The 17706-nt window shown below is 42.7% G+C and overlaps 2 protein-coding genes across 12 annotated transcripts; both read left to right on the top strand.

The window, feature by feature from the left end:
• Positions 1–1068: 1068 nt before the first annotated feature.
• On the top strand, positions 1069–4445 carry LOC117900186 (glycerophosphocholine phosphodiesterase GPCPD1). Of its 4 annotated transcripts, none has more exons than XM_034810432.1 (6): positions 1069–1358; positions 1421–1569; positions 1631–2038; positions 2130–3599; positions 3693–3839; positions 3920–4445. In XM_034810432.1, the coding sequence occupies exons 3-6, from the start codon at positions 1652–1654 to the stop codon at positions 4037–4039; spliced, it is 2124 nt and encodes a 707-aa protein (XP_034666323.1). In that variant the 5' UTR covers positions 1069–1358; positions 1421–1569; positions 1631–1651; the 3' UTR covers positions 4040–4445. The 4 variants fall into 4 exon arrangements, with proteins under 4 accessions (XP_034666323.1, XP_034666324.1, XP_034666326.1 ...); XM_034810433.1 differs by having other exon boundaries at positions 1421–1566; positions 1633–2038; XM_034810435.1 differs by having other exon boundaries at positions 1421–1566; positions 1640–2038.
• Positions 4446–5005: 560 nt separating this feature from the next.
• LOC117901246 (potassium voltage-gated channel protein Shaw) lies at positions 5006–16295 on the top strand. 8 transcript variants are annotated; one of them, XM_034811924.1, is made up of 9 exons: positions 5006–5401; positions 8329–8358; positions 8422–8997; positions 9053–9170; positions 9231–9425; positions 9486–9704; positions 9765–10368; positions 10984–11112; positions 14444–16295. In XM_034811924.1, exons 3-9 carry the CDS (start codon positions 8747–8749, stop codon positions 14803–14805), a joined length of 1878 nt encoding a protein of 625 aa, XP_034667815.1. In that variant the 5' UTR covers positions 5006–5401; positions 8329–8358; positions 8422–8746; the 3' UTR covers positions 14806–16295. The 8 variants fall into 8 exon arrangements, 6 of the variants coding, with proteins under 6 accessions (XP_034667815.1, XP_034667814.1, XP_034667813.1 ...); XM_034811923.1 differs by having other exon boundaries at positions 8438–8997; XR_004649313.1 differs by adding an exon at positions 12379–12739 and having other exon boundaries at positions 5007–5401; positions 8329–8997; positions 14462–14583.
• Positions 16296–17706: the final 1411 nt, after the last annotated feature.

Consider the following 17706-nt stretch of genomic DNA (forward strand, 5'->3'; position numbering starts at 1 on the left):
TCTGCCGCGACTCTGCAGTGTGTGTCTATAGGGGAGGGTGGCGAGCTAAAGGAGCGTGTTGGCTTGAGCAGTGTTGTTGATGTAGATGACAGATGAAGAAAAAATGTAAAATTTGACAAATAACCGCTAAGTTGCAGATGTAGTACTGAGTGCCGGGTATAAAAGTTGTGACGCGTAAGAAGCGCCTCACACGTCCCTTCTCGTTCTTCTTTGCTTTGTGCTTCACTTTGAACATTTATTTGAGAGCTTTCCGCTTTTTGAATACCCTTTCTCATTCGTTTGGAAGTTTAATATTGTAATATATCAAAAAAGAGCGTACATAAATCCTTTCTTATCTGTATAGCTGGGTATTTATAATATATATGTATAAGAAAATATATTAAATGTTCTTCATCTTGATGGTTTAAAAAATTCGACAAAGAGTAAAGAATGGAATCTTTCAGACAATATCCAATCTTTCCAAGTGGTGCACGGCATCAAACATGTCGAACCAGCAGAGCAGCACAGTCAATGCAAGAAATGTGCCCTCTCTCTTTCAGGATTGGGTACACATCAGTAAAGGCAGTGCTGTCGAATTATTTGAGGCTAGACTTCGCTTTTTTTAAAGTGGAAGAGATATTACAACTTTAGATGTAATCAAGAGTGCCATAGATGGTTTTGTTTGAGGGGGTGAAAAATGTGAGTGTGATAAAATCCCGATGCATTTAGTTTTAGCTTATTTATTTTCAGTTTTAGCAATTTTTTTGCATATTTTTGAATATTTTATTGGTATGTAGCAAATATGCAGTGTTCTCGTTGTTACTATGTAAAAAAAAGACACTTTATTGTAGATTTTTTTTAAGCCTTGCAATAAATATTACAGTAATTTTAATTATATTAAACACTATTGCAGAAAATTGATTCAGTAATCGGCTAAAATTATAAGTTCACAGTCACAACCAGCTGGTAATGTTAAGCTGAAATTCTAAATCGAGGTATATGTTATAGTGACTACGGTATTTTTCATTACATTTTTAGTATATTTAGGTATATGTTATCGATAGATCCGCGGGGTCACACTGTCCCACATATGGGAAACCAACAATTGCAATAGTAAATTAAATTAAACGACAGAAGATTTCCCGGGTGGAACAAAACTTCCTAACTAGTTTAAAGCGTAGCATGCGTTCGGTTAAAGTGAATCAAATAGTCGCATTCGCGACAGCGCTGATATTGCGCAAATAAGTTCGTTTTAATTCCATTTGTGTCATCGTTTGTGTGCCTCGAATTTACCTCATCATCTCAATCCATCAATCCCTCCCTCAACCAAGAGAAATAACCATGATGTCCGCCTAGCTGGAGGAGCAGAACAGCTGTTCGTGAGTAAAGACCAAAAATCGGTCAATTCTGCCACACTATACACATATTTCTTTTATTGCAGTTTCGCACATACAAACACACACACACATCGGCACTTGCCACACACCCACTAAACGAGAAGAGAAAAGATTGAGTAGAGTGGAGGCGTGGAGGAGGAAACCCTAACAAAACCTTAGAGCATTTCGTGGATTTGTGTGGGGCAAAAGGGTGAGTGGAGGTCCCAAGTGTAACGGAATAAATTTTACGTCATCCACTGATAAGGTCATTTGACAGCAAATAGCAAGCCATTAGAATGCTCAATTGGCTGGCATCACATGACGGCGAGGACGATGCCATGGCCGCGCCCTCGACGTGCCCCCCGGGAACAGAGCATGGGAGCGGCAGTGGAAGTGGAAGTCGTCGGATCTTCGGCGACATAACCACAAATCGTCTGTGGACCTTTCGGGTGCTGATGCACGAGGATCTGGGGCCCAGCGAGCACCTGGCCGTGGTGGGCAACTGTGAGGCTCTGGGCAACTGGCAGCCGGCGGCTGCGGCACTCATGACGCAGGAGGATAATGTTTGGAGCGTGGAGGTTTATATACCGCGTCACTGTGCCACGGAATACCGCTATATGGTGTGTGCCGTGGAGCCGAGCAGCGAGCAGCCGCTGGTGCGACGCTGGGAGACACAGTTTCAGGTGGGAATCTGTTGATCTGAATCTGAATCTGAATCTGTTTTCATGGAATGCCTACTACAATGAAATGCTACAATGAAACAACCCATTGCAGGCCAGAGCCATCGAAGAGCTGGATGAGCAGCCGCCCAAGGAGCAGCTGGATATCTTCGGCTCTGTCAACGGCCAGGAGAAGGTCGACCGGGGCTGGCTCACCAGGGAGGCAATCGTTCAGCTCAAGTTCTTCTACGCTCCGTTCACGTTCAAGCAACGCATGAAGCGACGCCATGTCCAGGTGAAGGTGACGCCCATGAATCTGCGCATACCCAGTGCTGGCTGCGAGCCGTCCTGTGGCTCTGCGGGTCCGGTGTCGCCGCCAGAGGATTCCCTCTCGAACGACACGCACGACACCAGGGAGAATGGCGGGGACTCGTCCACGGCCTTTGCCTTCAGCGAGGTGGTCACCCTGAGTGCCGACGAGTGCGAGATTCGTGCCCAGGAGCAGTTCGGCACTGACTGCGGCCCCAGCGACCTGGTCATCTTCCACATAACCGTGGGAGATCTCGAGAATACGGCCTACCTGATCGATCTGTACACGTACAGCTCCCGGGTGGCCAAGGAGGATGGTCCGCCGCACCACTTGGGCTACCACTATGTGCTGCCCAATCTGTTCAAGCGCTCCGAGGGCAACCTGGAGATACCCATCACGTGTGCCAAGGGCCACCGGCCGTTGGGCATGATGCGGCTGGGCTACCTTATCGTGCGACCCTCCGCCCTGAGCGCACACATGGACATGAGCGTCAGCTATGCGCGCTACTGGAACAACAAGTGGACGGGCCTGGATGTGGGCCATCGCGGCTCTGGCACCAGCTTCAAGGCCAAGGACGCCGTCATCCGCGAGAACACAATTACCTCACTGAAGAACGCCGCCGAGCATGGCGCCGATATGGTCGAGTTCGATGTGCAGCTCAGCAAGGATCTGGTGCCCGTTGTCTATCACGACTTCATGATTTATGTCTCGCTCAAGTCCAAGTGCAGCATGCAGGAGCACGACTTCCTGTCCCTGCCCATGCGCGAGCTGACGCTCGAGCAGCTGAAGAAGCTTAAAGTGTACCACACCGCCGAGGGCCTGTCGCGGGAGACGCGCTCCTTTCACAACGACGACATGCTGGAGCACCAGCCCTTCCCACAGCTCTCCGATGTGCTGGACGCGCTCGATGTCGATGTGGGCTTCAACATTGAGATCAAGTGGTCGCAGCGGCTGCAGGACGGACGCATGGAGGAGGAGTTCGAGCATGTGGTGGACAGGAATCTCTACATTGATTGCATTTTGGATGTGGTCCTGCGCAAGGGCGGCAATCGGCGGATTGTCCTCAGCTGCTTCGATCCCGACATCTGCACGATGCTGCGCTTCAAACAGAATCGGTATCCAGTAATGTTTTTGACTCTCGGCAGGACGACCAAGTACAAACAGTACATGGACCCGCGCGGCAACTCAATGGAGCTGGCCGTCTGGCATGCGGTGGCCATGCAGCTGCTCGGCATTGTCGCCCACACGGAGGACTTGCTGCGTGATCCCAGCCAGGTAATAAAATGACACTCTCTGGGACACAAGAGTGCTGGGAGACTGGGACACAACAGACAATCGTTTCGAAATCATTCACCTGCGGACTTTTAGGTGAATCTCGCCAAGGAGCGCGGCCTGGTGCTCTTCTGCTGGGGCGATGACAACAACTCCCAGGATACCATCAAGCTGCTAAAGGGACTGGGCCTGCATGCCATCATCTATGACAAAATGGATGTGCTCACCACCAAGGAGGTGAAGGTGAGTCTCTGCCTTTCCCTATCCCCCTTGACTGTTACACTCAAATCTCTAATCCCAAATGGTTCTTCTTCGCCCTGCAGCAAAGTGTGTTTCACCTCCAGGCCAAGGACAGTCAGAAGGAAATGCTCAAACTGCAAGCCCTGGAAATGGGCCACGTGTGGCACACCTCCGCCAACGGAAACGAGGAACAACACGCCTAGTTGGAGGGGGGAGTGAAAGGGGAGAGCTTCAGCACCATTATTTTATACTCATCTATAACTAGATATCTATGTATGCCTGGGAGCACTCTGCACTTTCTCTTGAAACTCTTAGCTTCTGCTCTGTCTGCTCTCTCGCGGCGTCCATCCATAGCATCCACAGCATCCAAGCATCGTTTCATTTAGCCAATTGCATTTGTTTTTTATATATAAATAGTTGAATTAATTTTTGTATTTGAAGGCTGCCTAACCAAATATTTCAATCGGTCATTCTACTAATTTGGTTTTACTTGTACAATTTTGTTTTGCGATTGCCTAAGCCGCGTGCGTGCGCTCTCTGTACTTCAGTTTTTACGTTCCCACAGAAAAGAAACTCTATTAAATATATTTTAAATACTTCAATATACAAGTGAGGGTGTTTCCATTTATAGTTTGAATATAAATTCAATTAAATCAATGGCATAATTTTATGATAATAGGAAAGACGGAGTTATATATAAAAGATTTAACATTTAATTTTATGTTTGAAACGATTAGGTACAGAGTATGTAAATCTACATGGTATACTTTCACGAATTTTACATACATAAGTGCTACATGCCATGGTAAAGTACCATGGCTGTTGGAGAGTTTCAGTGTAAATATTCAGAGAGCTTGCCAATTCCAAGTGCATGTTATTTTGAAATATTTCAGAAGAAATATTCAATTGAAATTTCGATAATTAATGTTTAACTATAAGTTCAAATTACAGTTAAAAAACTGTTGTAAATGGCACTTTGGCGCCACATTCGTGCGAAATGTCAGAGCAAAAGAAAACTCGCAATAGGATGGCGCAGGAGTGCGCATGCTCCGATTCGCTCCAGAGGGAAATGTAAAAGAAAGCACAACATCAACAACCCTCCAGCCGCAGAAGAGTGTGCTCTACTCTGTGGGCTGTGGGTACAGAGCATAAAATTCCATCAGTGTGTTGTTTCGGTTTGTTCGGTTTCCTTTTCAGTTTGTAAAATCGCATCGGACGGCACGGCTCTCGGCACGGAACGGAACGCGCGCGCAGTGATCGGCATCGGCATCGGCATACAGAAACACAGAGTGTTGGTGGTGGTGTGTCGGAAAACGGCAGTGAGAACCGAGTCCCGTACCCCCCGAATAGAAAGCCCCAGTGCCCGACGAAGTAGGAGCGACACGGGCGGGGAGCGTGTGTGGTGTAGTGTAGTGTGTAGTAGTGTAATTCTCTCACCTAATTTTGTAGCTGTTGTTCCCATTTTTGAACAAAGCCCTGATTTGGTTTCGGAACGAAGTAATATAGCTATAGCAGTAATGTTTTGCCGCAGAGAGCATCGAGGAGGTCCAGGACCCAGCCAATAGGTGAGCGAGAAGCGGGGGCTTTTGATGGATGGTAGTCGGTCGGTAGGTCGGTCTTTCGCTCGTTTTGTATGTCTAACGGTAGAGCTATATTAAGTGTGTGTATGTGTGTGTATGTACATATATCAAGTGTCTTTGGCTGTGTCAATTTTAAAGTCAAAGCTGGAAAACAATAAGGAAGTTTGTGATACACCAAAAACGGAAAAATCGATGCGTGCGCCTGCCTCGGCGACACACACGTGTAAAGGCGTTTTGCATGGAGTAACTGTGTGTATGTGTGTGTGCCTGTATTTTTGAGGGTGTATGTGTGTATGTGTATATGTCATGTACACGCCAAAGTTAACGGAGACTTCATGCCACAACAAAACAGAGGAGCAGCAGCAGTAGCAGCAGCAGTGTTACAGTACACGCCACTTACAAAACACTCTCCTGACCTACTGTGGACTCCGTGCCACCCACAGACCCCATTACAAGCCGCCCAACCACCCCACCAAAAAAAAAAAGCGATCCAAAAGCGGAGCAGTTAAGCCACCACCTCCCCCGCATGATACCCACCAACCTGCCACCTTCTAACTACTTTACTTGCGTGCCTGACACACAGGATGTTTGGGAAAAGGAAATTTGGTATAAAAAAAAGGAACACCTCATTTTAAATACTTTGTGCGCGAGCGAGAACTTCCCTCCAGTGGCAATTTACTACGCTATACTACGATATTCTAGCAGCTTTGAAGTTTTCTATGCTCATTAAAAGTGAATAAATAATGAGGGCCCGTGGCTAAAAATAAGCACAGATAAACCATATATCATATCGGTCGGGTGGGTACTTCGATTATCAATATGAGCACAGAGAGTTTTGGCTGGCAGATTAAAATTGGGCATTGCAGTGTGTGTCTACAAGTATTTGGCATTTAATGCAGAGGAGCTCATGGCCCTCATGGAGCTCATGGACGGGTGTGTGTTATGGGTAGGAAAAGTCTACCCTCAGCGTGTGTTTGTTTTGTTTATAAAGCCTCCATGATGATGATGATGATTTCTTTTTGGATTGTGGTTTTTATGGCGTTGATTCTCGGTCGAAACTCGAGAGTTTTTGGGGCGGAGGAGGCGGCAGCAGCCGGCAGTTGCAAGTAAACATCGAAATGGACAAACGAAAGGCAGGCAGGCAGGCAGCAGGCTGGTGGCTGTACAGCAGCAAAGCAGCGCCACCCAGCCAACAGACAGACAGACAGGGACAGGCAGAAAGAAAGACAGCCATAGACAGGGGCACCACACACACACACAGATACTCACACGGACACGGACTCGACACTCTGTTGCTCACTTGTAGGCGTTTCGCCCCATGGCCTGTGTGTGTGTATTGGTGGGCACCGTGTGAGTGGTGTAAACAATGCAGCGCCAAAACTAAATATTGTTTAAGAACAAATATTTGCTTTTTGTGCAAATCACGAAGGCGATTTCACGCTTTATTTTTGTCCGTAGTATTATTCCACTTTTTTTTCCCTATTTTTTTTGGGTACCACTTTCCCAATACTTAAATCCAAAAAACTGATGACGCTATCGATGACTAGTTCTATATTTAGTACGATCAGCGGGGTAAGATCTCGCAAAAAAGGATCGAAAACATTTGTGGGATGCGCTTCACGAGCTGCTAATGGGTCATTTCAATCGAATCGAATCGGAGCGATAATATTATAGCCTCAATTTTCGACATGGACGTATGTACTGCATTTGTTTTACAGCTCGATTTGTTGATTTTAAATATTTATGCGGCGTAGAATGAGTATTTCCCGCACACACTGATCACTGAATCATCGGTGGGGATGTGCAGGGAAACATTAATATCAATGCTAATGTTTTAAGTGGAATTAAAAGTTATACATAATTATGATCATGCCACAACTAAACCTTGATCTCATTACCTTGATCTTAAAAATACTCGAAAACCAAGTGTATACCCCAATTGAATCATCAAGTAAATTATAGGAAGCATCTATCAATGCTACTGATTCGTGGAATGATCAATGGATGGAACTTCCCCCGGATCCATGCCGCACTCGTCTCGATGCAACTGACGCATTTAAATGATTCCATGGGTGTTAGATTGTGCGATTTGTTGATCTAAAATATTAATGAAGCGTATAATTATCTGGATTATCGATCAGTGATGATTCTAAGAATTATAAGTGGATGAAAGTTCCCCTTTATAAAGCTGATTCATTAGGATAATACAATCAATAATCAAAATAATTGAAAGTCGAATAGGAAGGAAGTCCGAAGGGAAATATCCATCAGTCCTATCAGGTTCAGTAGAAGCCCTCATTATGTTCCGGATGTGGTGTTCAAGTAGAAGGGCTTTCCCATAAATCCCTCTCGTTATTCAATCTTGAATACCATAAACAATGTTTGGATTGCAGCCATAAATCGAATGTGTTGGGTGTGAAAGTTGGGCACTCCACCTGAAACGATATTAAATATGAATGTCTTAATGATTTGTATACACAAAATATTGATTTAGCATCCATGATTTGTATGGCTAACATTTGGCTGCGCTGGCAAGTGATAATTGATGGGTGGAATATGCTCCCGTTTTTTCCTTGGCGCGTACTGGGAATTTTTATTCAATATTTATTGAAATGTTCAGAAATTGGGTGAAATGATTTTTGGTTCTTTTTAAGCAGAATAATGTAAATAAAAGTGTGGGAAAATAATTGCAAAATTAGCAAAAATATTCATGGAAAGTTTTTACAAAAGAAATCCATAAACAAGATGGGAAAAGACATAAAAAACACTTGAAATATAATCCTTACGAAGCATATTGAATGACTTTCCTTGAACTACATATTTAATTCCCAAAATGAGTACAGACAACACTCATGAATCATGAATAACAGTAACACTGGTTCACCCTCTCTCTCTCTCTCTCTCTCACCCAGCGCCATGTCGTCCCATCGCTACCCAACCCAGTGAGTACTTCAACGCCCTGAAGCGTCGCATGGCTGCCATGGTGTGGGTCTCCTAACATCCAGTTGATACATTTTCAAGTGCACATGAGGTAGATCGAGAGCGGGAGATCGAGTGACTGAGTCGCTGGTTCCCAGCGGTAGGACCATCGAGTGGTGGGTGTGAGGACGGAACTGCAACAGAACCGTGGAGAGGAGAGAGGACCGGGGGAGACATTCAGGTTTGAAACCACAAAACGAGCACAAAGCACAAAACCTTCACCGAACACCCACAAAACAGAAGAGCAGCCACAAGAATACCCTCCACACACATCAATACATCAACGAAAAACACCCACGAACACCCACTATACACACACACCTAGAAATTGAATGAAAAACACTTTGAATCATGACTTATATACCGAAAAAAATGCACTATACGCAAGCAGCCATGAACCTGATCAACATGGACTCGGAGAATCGGGTGGTGCTGAATGTCGGCGGTATACGGCACGAGACATACAAGGCCACATTGAAGAAGATTCCAGCGACGCGACTGTCGCGCCTCACGGAAGCCCTGGCCAACTATGATCCGATATTGAATGAGTACTTCTTTGATCGGCATCCGGGCGTATTCGCACAAGTGCTCAACTATTACAGGTAATCGTACAGCTCGTATATCCCGATAAGTCTCTCTAAAAGAATTATCTTTCAGAACTGGCAAACTGCATTATCCCACAGATGTGTGTGGACCGCTGTTTGAAGAGGAATTGGAATTCTGGGGTCTAGACTCGAATCAGGTAGAGCCCTGCTGTTGGATGACCTATACACAGGTGAGTGTACCCAACATTCCCATATCTCCATTTCTTATCTCTGTTTTATTCTTCCCACAGCATCGCGACACACAGGAAACCCTGGCCGTATTGGATCGTCTAGATCTGGATACGGAAAAACCGTCCGAAGAGGAATTGGCACGTAAATTTGGCTTCGAAGAGGACTACTACAAAGGCACCATATCCTGGTGGCAGGAAATGAAGCCGCGCATTTGGTCCCTGTTCGATGAGCCGTACAGTTCCAATGCCGCCAAGGTACAGTCTATTGTATGCCACCCAGATTCCCCCTAATGTGTTTTTGTATATATTTTCCAGACCATTGGCATTGTTTCGGTATTTTTTATATGCATTTCGATATTGTCATTCTGCCTGAAAACCCATCCCGACATGAGGGTACCCATAGTGCGCAAGGTGACCGTTCGAACGGCGAATGGTAGCACAGCCTGGGTCCTGGACAAGCCACAAACCAATGCGCATATAGCCTTTTTTTATATCGAATGCGTTTGCAATGCCTGGTTTACATTTGAGATATTGGTAAGCAAGATTATAGAACATATGCCAGATATATCAGCTACTAATTATATACTCCTTTAGGTACGCTTTATCTCATCGCCGAATAAGTGTGAATTCATCAAGTCATCTGTTAACATCATAGACTATATAGCAACGCTTAGTTTTTATGTCGATCTTGTGCTTCAGCGATTCGCATCGCACTTGGAGAACGCTGACATACTGGAGTTCTTCTCGATCATACGCATCATGCGTCTGTTTAAGCTGACGCGCCACTCGTCCGGCCTGAAGATCCTCATCCAAACGTTCCGTGCCTCGGCGAAGGAATTAACACTGCTGGTGTTCTTCCTCGTCCTTGGTATTGTGATCTTCGCCAGCTTGGTGTACTATGCCGAGCGCATACAACCGAATCCGCACAACGACTTCAACAGCATACCGCTCGGCCTGTGGTGGGCTCTGGTAACGATGACCACCGTGGGGTATGGCGATATGGCGCCAAAAACATACATCGGCATGTTCGTGGGCGCCCTGTGCGCCCTGGCCGGTGTACTAACCATTGCACTGCCAGTGCCCGTTATAGTTAGCAACTTTGCGATGTACTATTCACACACGCAGGCGCGCGCGAAACTGCCAAAGAAGCGTAGACGAGTGCTTCCCGTGGAACAGCCGCGACAGGCGCGAATACCAGGTGAGAGCTTTGCTCATATCAAAGACTATGCAATAACAAGATAATGCATGAGCGACCAAAATGCCAAGAAAAAGGGGTCGCAATTCTCTTTTTGCCTATGCTTCGTCACTGACCGAAACCCTTCTGCTAGAAAGTTTGTCAATGCCTGCACATACAATAAACGCAGGCAGAAGTCTCGACATTCGAGCTTCAGTCGCTCGTCGCACAGTGGGCCATAACTGAATGGGAATCCAATAAATTGAAGTACACTGATACAATTGTTAAGTTTGACATGCGTATACCCAATATATCCAAAGCGCTCATAAAATTGTTCGACTTTTCCACTTATTTTCGGCTGAGTCCCCACTGTGCCGCTCCAAAGACTTCCGCGCTAGCTGCGCAAAAGACTTCAGCGCTGGTCGATGCATTGGCTAAGCCGAGTAGCATATCAGAGGCGAAGGTTAGCACAAAAGAGAATTGAAATTACTAGCAACGTGCGCAGGTACCTAAAGCGTCAATAGCAAACTTCAAAATGCATTTGATCCTCATGCAATTTCTTTATATTATATAGTCTTTGCTAATATGTACATATCTACTCTATCCACTGCCCAATACCTAATTTCTCTTGATTTACAGGGGCCCCTGGCGGTGTCAGTGGTTGCGGCACACCGGGCTCGGGGCCACATTCGGGACCCATGGGCTCTGGCGGCACTGGGCCGCGTCGCATGAACAATAAAACCAAGGATCTGGTCAGTCCCAAATCAGGTGAGTCCTTGTTTGTCCTTGCCACGGCAACACCACCCTCAACAACAACTAACCACAACCACCCCGAAACCCCTCCCCGCCACAAGCAAGCAAATCTCAAGCTCAATCCTGAGCTGCGCTTCCAGACACCGCCAAATAAAATCAAAAACCAAAAAACAAAACTACTTAGCATAAAAGAGTAACCAGTTCTTAACATCTGTCCTAAAGGCTCTCGCACAGCTGCACACTGAGTTGATCCATGGACTAACTCTAGTAATATTAACTCCGTCAAAGAATCACAATATCCTTATCAATAATCCAATCCAGTGAGCAGACTTTGTGTCTCATTCCTAATGAAGTCTTTGGGACTTCATGATCTTGGGTGCGCTTCCCCCCTCAGCGCTTCTGGCGTTTGCTATAATGTTTCCCATATAACATATCATTCCGTCGTGTACGTGTATATATGTACTCTATGTAATTACCATATGAAAAATCAGCTTGTTTTTATACACCCCCAACCCATTTCGCAAGTTGATTCATTCATTCATTCGAGCTTTGCTTTTATTTGGCGCAACAATTCAAGTTGAGGAGTTCTTGACTTGGTGGAAATCTTAGCTGAAAATGCTAAGATTAAATATTTAATAGGCTTCTCAAAACGAAGTCTTATCCACTTCATCTAAAAGTTATCATTATTTTTTATTGAAATTAAAAATAAATTGTAAATCAGCGTAAAATATCTCAAGTGTAAATAGACAGCAATAGGATTTATTCCCATAAGATCTCAATGACATATTTAAAAATTTTCTTCGTGGATATTCCATTTCGCATCATCCATTACTTTCGCTCATAAAATATAAAGAAGCATTTTTATATCATATTTCCATAATTACGAATATTCAGTTACCCCTGAAGGCATTTTGTGAATATTACCACTTCCGCATTACTCTATTAAGGGTTATTTTTTACCCAAAAGACATTCCCAAAATATTTATAAAGAACACACAAATATTTACATATGTATGTAAGTCGTTATATAATAGAGGCTTTGGATCTTCCTTGGACTCCTCTGTAACATAGCCACTTACATATACATATGTATATCACACACAAATTTATATATAAATACAGTTTCTACAATATTTTATGATACCCCCAAAGATACCCAAAGACTCTCTGTGTATTTTCCCTCTTAATTTTACTATTTTGAAAACTCTGCTCAAAATGTTTTTGTTTAATTGAATTTACTTTACAAATCCCTACAAACCCCTACAAATCTTGTGTAAATAGATGAATATACAACAATGATTGGCAAACCGCGCGATGGCAAAAAGAGCAGGCTGCTCTAAGGCCACAGACACGAGCACCAAACATCAAAGAACCACAAGAAACCACAGCAACAGACACAACACCCAACAGAACCAGAAACCAGATGAAGAACCAAACCGAAACCCAAAAAAACAAAACAGAAACCCAAAACCTATAATCATATGAGACTTTGATTGAGAGATGATGAACAACTTTTCTATATAAGAATTTGGCAAACTGATCTATGAGATAACGCACTGAAAGAATACAGATAAAGAAACCTACCCCCAAAGGACAGCTGGATACAGAATCAGAATCAAAGATGAACAAAGAGAATCGAGTGGTACGTTGGATGCCGTACATAAATCATAAATATTGATATATATTGATGACTCGTATGAATATCGAGGACGTCTCGTCTGCCTACTGTCTACTGCTACTATCTAGTGCTACTATCTACTACCAACACCAATCTGCTATATAATCGTATATATGTATATCTACTATAATCAACAATATGTAATTTTCTACGTGTTTTCTACCTCTTCTATCTCTCTCTATCTATCATATATATTATATATATGTATATTCTATATCAATATCGTATACGTGTTGTTCTTCAGTTCTGGCTCGTTCGTTTCTTGGTTACAATAGAATATAAATGATATAATTATAATTATATATTCAGCTCTACAAATATGTATTTCTTTAGGTGTATCTTATCTCTCTCTCTGTCTGTGTGTGTGCGTGTATTTTTTTGTGTTCCCAAAACAAAGGCGAATTCCCCTTCAGTAACTCCCATATAGATATAGGTATAAAAACAATCGAAAAACTCTCTGTATTATCTTGAATTCTTGTATTTCAGATATGGCCTTCAGTTTCGACTAAAGACAAAAAGAAAAGCTATTTTGTAATTTATTAAAAACCCGAAAAAGACACAGAATAAAAACAAAGCAAGACCGAAACTCTACAAACAAAAATCGAACAAAAAAAAGTAACGAAATCAAAATGAAAAACTCAGTTAAAAAATTATGTAAAAAGAAAACTGAAATCTCCTTCGTTCGTTCGTTCATCATTCATGCTAATCTGCTAACCAAAAATAAACCATGGACTCTGCTGGGCGGGTGTGTTGGTTTAAACCTATTTAATAACTCCTACTAGTCCTACTACTCCCATAGAACAACTAATTAAACTAACTAAATCTGTATGTAATTTCCAAAGCCAAAGCTCTCTCTCTCTCTCTCTCCTTCTCTCTGTATCCTTCTCTTAAGCTCCATTGAAACCCCGTATCGAATCCCTTTTTGCAAAAGTGTCAAATAGTTGAACAAAACTTCCAAAAACTACTCGTAGAGAAAACTACTAGAGAAAAAACCTCTCCACCCCCCACCCACACAGCATTCCCAACCAGCCAACAACAGCATTGATTCTCTATAAAAGTTTGTTCCCCCTCCGAACCGTAACTTGTTCTTCCTGCTCCACTGCTAAAACTTGAACGGAAATTCCTCTTTGCGATATGTAGTAGCTATAGTGATATATGTATATGTACCGTACCTTACAATAGAATAAGTGTTTGAAAAGCATGCTGCATGTGTTGCAACGTTCCTTGACCCGAATCTTGCGAAAACTTTTCGAGGATGTGTGATTAGTGTTTAGTCGATGTCTACCCGTACTTGTACTTGTACTCTTGTGCGTGTTTTTGTGTATGTGTATGTGTTCACCCCACAACCCCCCAAAAAAAACACCAATTCCCCCCAACACTCTTGTAAAGTAGTAACCAAAAAGTGCACCCAGTAATCTAAAACTAAAGTTGTGTCCCTCTTGAAATGCGATCTAAAAAAAACTAAACCCCAAACGAATTTGGACTCTCTCAGCTTTCGATGAAAAAACAATGAAAATAATATTTATTTCTCTCTCTCTCTCTCTCTCTTTCTTTTCTTTCTTCTCTCTCTCTATGTTTCTCTGTCTATCTTTTCCGGCTATATCCTACCTATTTCCTACCTACCTGAAAATATGATCATATCATTTCTTGCGGCCTTAACACAAAAAGTTGCTCAACTCTTCGCAGGTCCACTGGGCGCCAGCATCGTGGCCATGAGTCCGCGCACAATGCTCGACTTGAATCCGGCCCTGGCCATGGGCAAGCCCTCATTTCAGCCCCGATTCCCCACCCAGCTTGCAGCCACACCATCACCCTTGGCCAGCACCATCGGCAGCCACGGCGGTGCAGCCACAGCAGCGGGAGTTGGAGCTACCACAACCACCATAGTGGCACCCATTGTGCCACCAACCATTGCGGTCTCCACCACCGCAAGTGTGGGCAAGGACAGCGGAATATCCACCACCACCACGACAGCTACAGCTACAGCAGGCAACATCAACCTGGAGACCAGCAAGAAGGCCTTTCTGTAAAGGCAAAAGGCAGCCAAGGCTCAAAGGCCCACTCAATGATCCTCTATCCACCATCTCTAAGCAATATCTAATCGAAATCTAAGGCTATCCTTCGCATACGTATTGTCTAACTATCCCAGAGTATTCAGAGATCGAAAACGAATCATCTTTGGACACCAAATCATATCATGTTTCAGTCTGTCAACAGAAAGTAATGTTTCAGTCAAGACATATCGGCTATTCGCTTGGGTTCTCATACAACTACGATCTTTAGTTTCTCACTCAGAAAACAGGATCTAAGAAGCGCAGAAATTAGAGATATTTATTTAGAGATCCTAGATCATACTTTTGTTTCTTCATACGAGGTCTCAAATCTATTGAAAAAGAACCAAATCAAATCTAAGCAGCAATACATGATCGTAGATCATCATTATATTTCGTCTAGTAAATTTTCAGATGAATCATAGATCATCTTTATTTCGCTCAGATAAACTTCTAATTGTAAACCTTCTTCATACCCATGAATATCGGATCTTATACATAACCCCCTCCCAAAACTATATATACATAGATAATACAACAAACAAATTGCTTGACAAAAAACCAAGACAAAGCCGACAAAGCATAAGTTCTACTCCCCAAATAAACGCTTAAAACTTGACTATTTTTTACACAAGCCATAGAGATAATAGTGAGAAGAATGTATATAAACAAAACTTAGATGCTTTATAACTCGGTTTGCCAGTTCCTTATGCGTTGTGTAAAGACTCTGCTGCCGCAAGTGTGGCATGTGGCAGTTGTGGTTTGAAAGCTTTAAGTTCATCTAAAATGCAGTTAGCGACGCTTTGCGCCATCGCCTAATTAAACAGCAAAACCTAAAAACTAATAAAAACCAATCAAAAGTACACTCATGCTTCATTCAAGTCTCAGGCACGTGTTAACTTTAACTTTTGCTCCTACACCACCCCCGCCCAGAAAATAAACTATATAAATATATGGAGCGAAGGTGTACGCGAAATTCGTCTTCATTTTCATTGTTGGCTTCAATCAAAACAAACGAAAAACGCAAAACTTTTCCTGGCAGAGTACTTGAGAAGTTGAGAAAAACAAACGAAATTTTCCAGAAGTTGGCACTTTTTTGCTCATCATTCACTCAGCAGAGACTAACATGCGGGATTACTTGGGGGAGCAAAATCGCTGCAATTATTCTCTGAGGGAAACAGAACAGAACTCCAGGTGTTTCCAGCAAATATGGGAGAGGATTTTGGGTATTTTTCCACGAGTTTAAATGCAAATAATAGCTTCCTGATTCAAGCAAAGAAAGTATGCAGAAAATTTGCCACTTTTTCCCACTTCACAAATTGCTATACAAAAATACTTTGCCCCAGGTTTTTTGCTTTGATTTTACAAGTACTCTATTCATTAGCTAATTCTCTTGTACATTTTGAATATAGTATCTCTCGGCGATCATTACGCCTTCATCTACATCTACACATTAAGCATAAGAACGAATAATAACTAATAACAAGAAAACCCCCAAATGAAAATCGGAAAAACGCGCTTTGCACAAATGGAAGAAAAACAAATATAAAGATCGAAAAGGGCAACAAATAAACGAAAAAACATTTGTTAAGTTTTTACAATGAAGAGCATTAATAATAATAATAATAACTAAATTTAAATTAAATTTATTGCAAGCTATTTAAATGAAACAATCTAAACAATTGTTTATATCATTTTGGTTTTGGTTCCTTTGGTTTCCCGTTCTCTATCGCGTTTGAGTTTGAAAAACTGTTTTTTAATTATTGTATAGTTAAGCAAAATTGTATACTATTTGAACTAAACAAACAACAAACAAAATTGTTCTCTCAATAATTCATGAACAAACAAATTAAATTAATTATATACATTTATATATAATTGAGCATATATATATACACTATACATATATGAATGAATTTCAGAAAATACAAGAAATTGCAATAAAGAAATCTATTGAACACCAAAATGAAGAGAAGGTGTGCGAAGTTTATTTTAGTGTAGTGTAGAGAGCAAGACGAGATCGATGCAAGACAAAGTTGAGCGATGACGCGGGGGTGGGTTGAAGACTGTGTGCAAACGATGAGAAGATAAGTGCTAGGTGAAGATAACCGTAAATGGAAGGCGGGCTGCATTGCCCGTGCCCTAATGCAAGCGAGAGAGCGACAGATCGAGAGTGTGATTGCGAAAGCGAAGGAGAGCAAGAAAGGTGCGAGATCAAGACGCGAGATAGCGGCTGCAAAAATCTGATGCCGTGCGGGAGTATGTGCATACATATATAAATATGTATGTACATATGTGGATGTATGTAGATATGTAAATGACAAAGGGGGATTACAGTGGGCTGCGCAAGTGACGAACTATGATTTGGATTTACTCTGGCTAGATTAATAGCTAAAAATTGGCTGCGTAACCAAACAGTGTTCTGAAAAACTGCCTGGATTATTAGAAAAAATATACTTTCGAGTAATTTTATCTTAGAAAACTTTATTCATAACTTCTCCCTTCTGTCAAAATTTTGTTTCAAGCTTTAATGAAATATTTAAACATCCAAAAAGTCTGCAGACAAGTGTTAGTGTCTCGAACCGCTACACACCAAGTGTTTAAGGGCTGGCAATCATAGACCCCGATACCATCTGACCTTTAGCATTCGCTTAAGCCACACAATCTTCCACCAACTGCTGCCAGAGAGTATTGCTTGCTCTGCCACAGAGCAAGTATTACATTGTTAAACCTCCTCCACAGTGGACTGGATTGTACTGCTTAATATGCGACTCCAGCTGGCGTTTGGGGAGCCGCTTTATGACCACTTTCGGTATTTGTTTCGATTTCATTACCAAAATTTGCTATTGCAATATCAACTCAAACGGTCCCAAGCTCTCT

This window comes from Drosophila subobscura, chromosome U, assembly GCF_008121235.1.
Source record: "Drosophila subobscura isolate 14011-0131.10 chromosome U, UCBerk_Dsub_1.0, whole genome shotgun sequence".
NCBI classification, from domain to species: domain Eukaryota; kingdom Metazoa; phylum Arthropoda; class Insecta; order Diptera; family Drosophilidae; genus Drosophila; species Drosophila subobscura.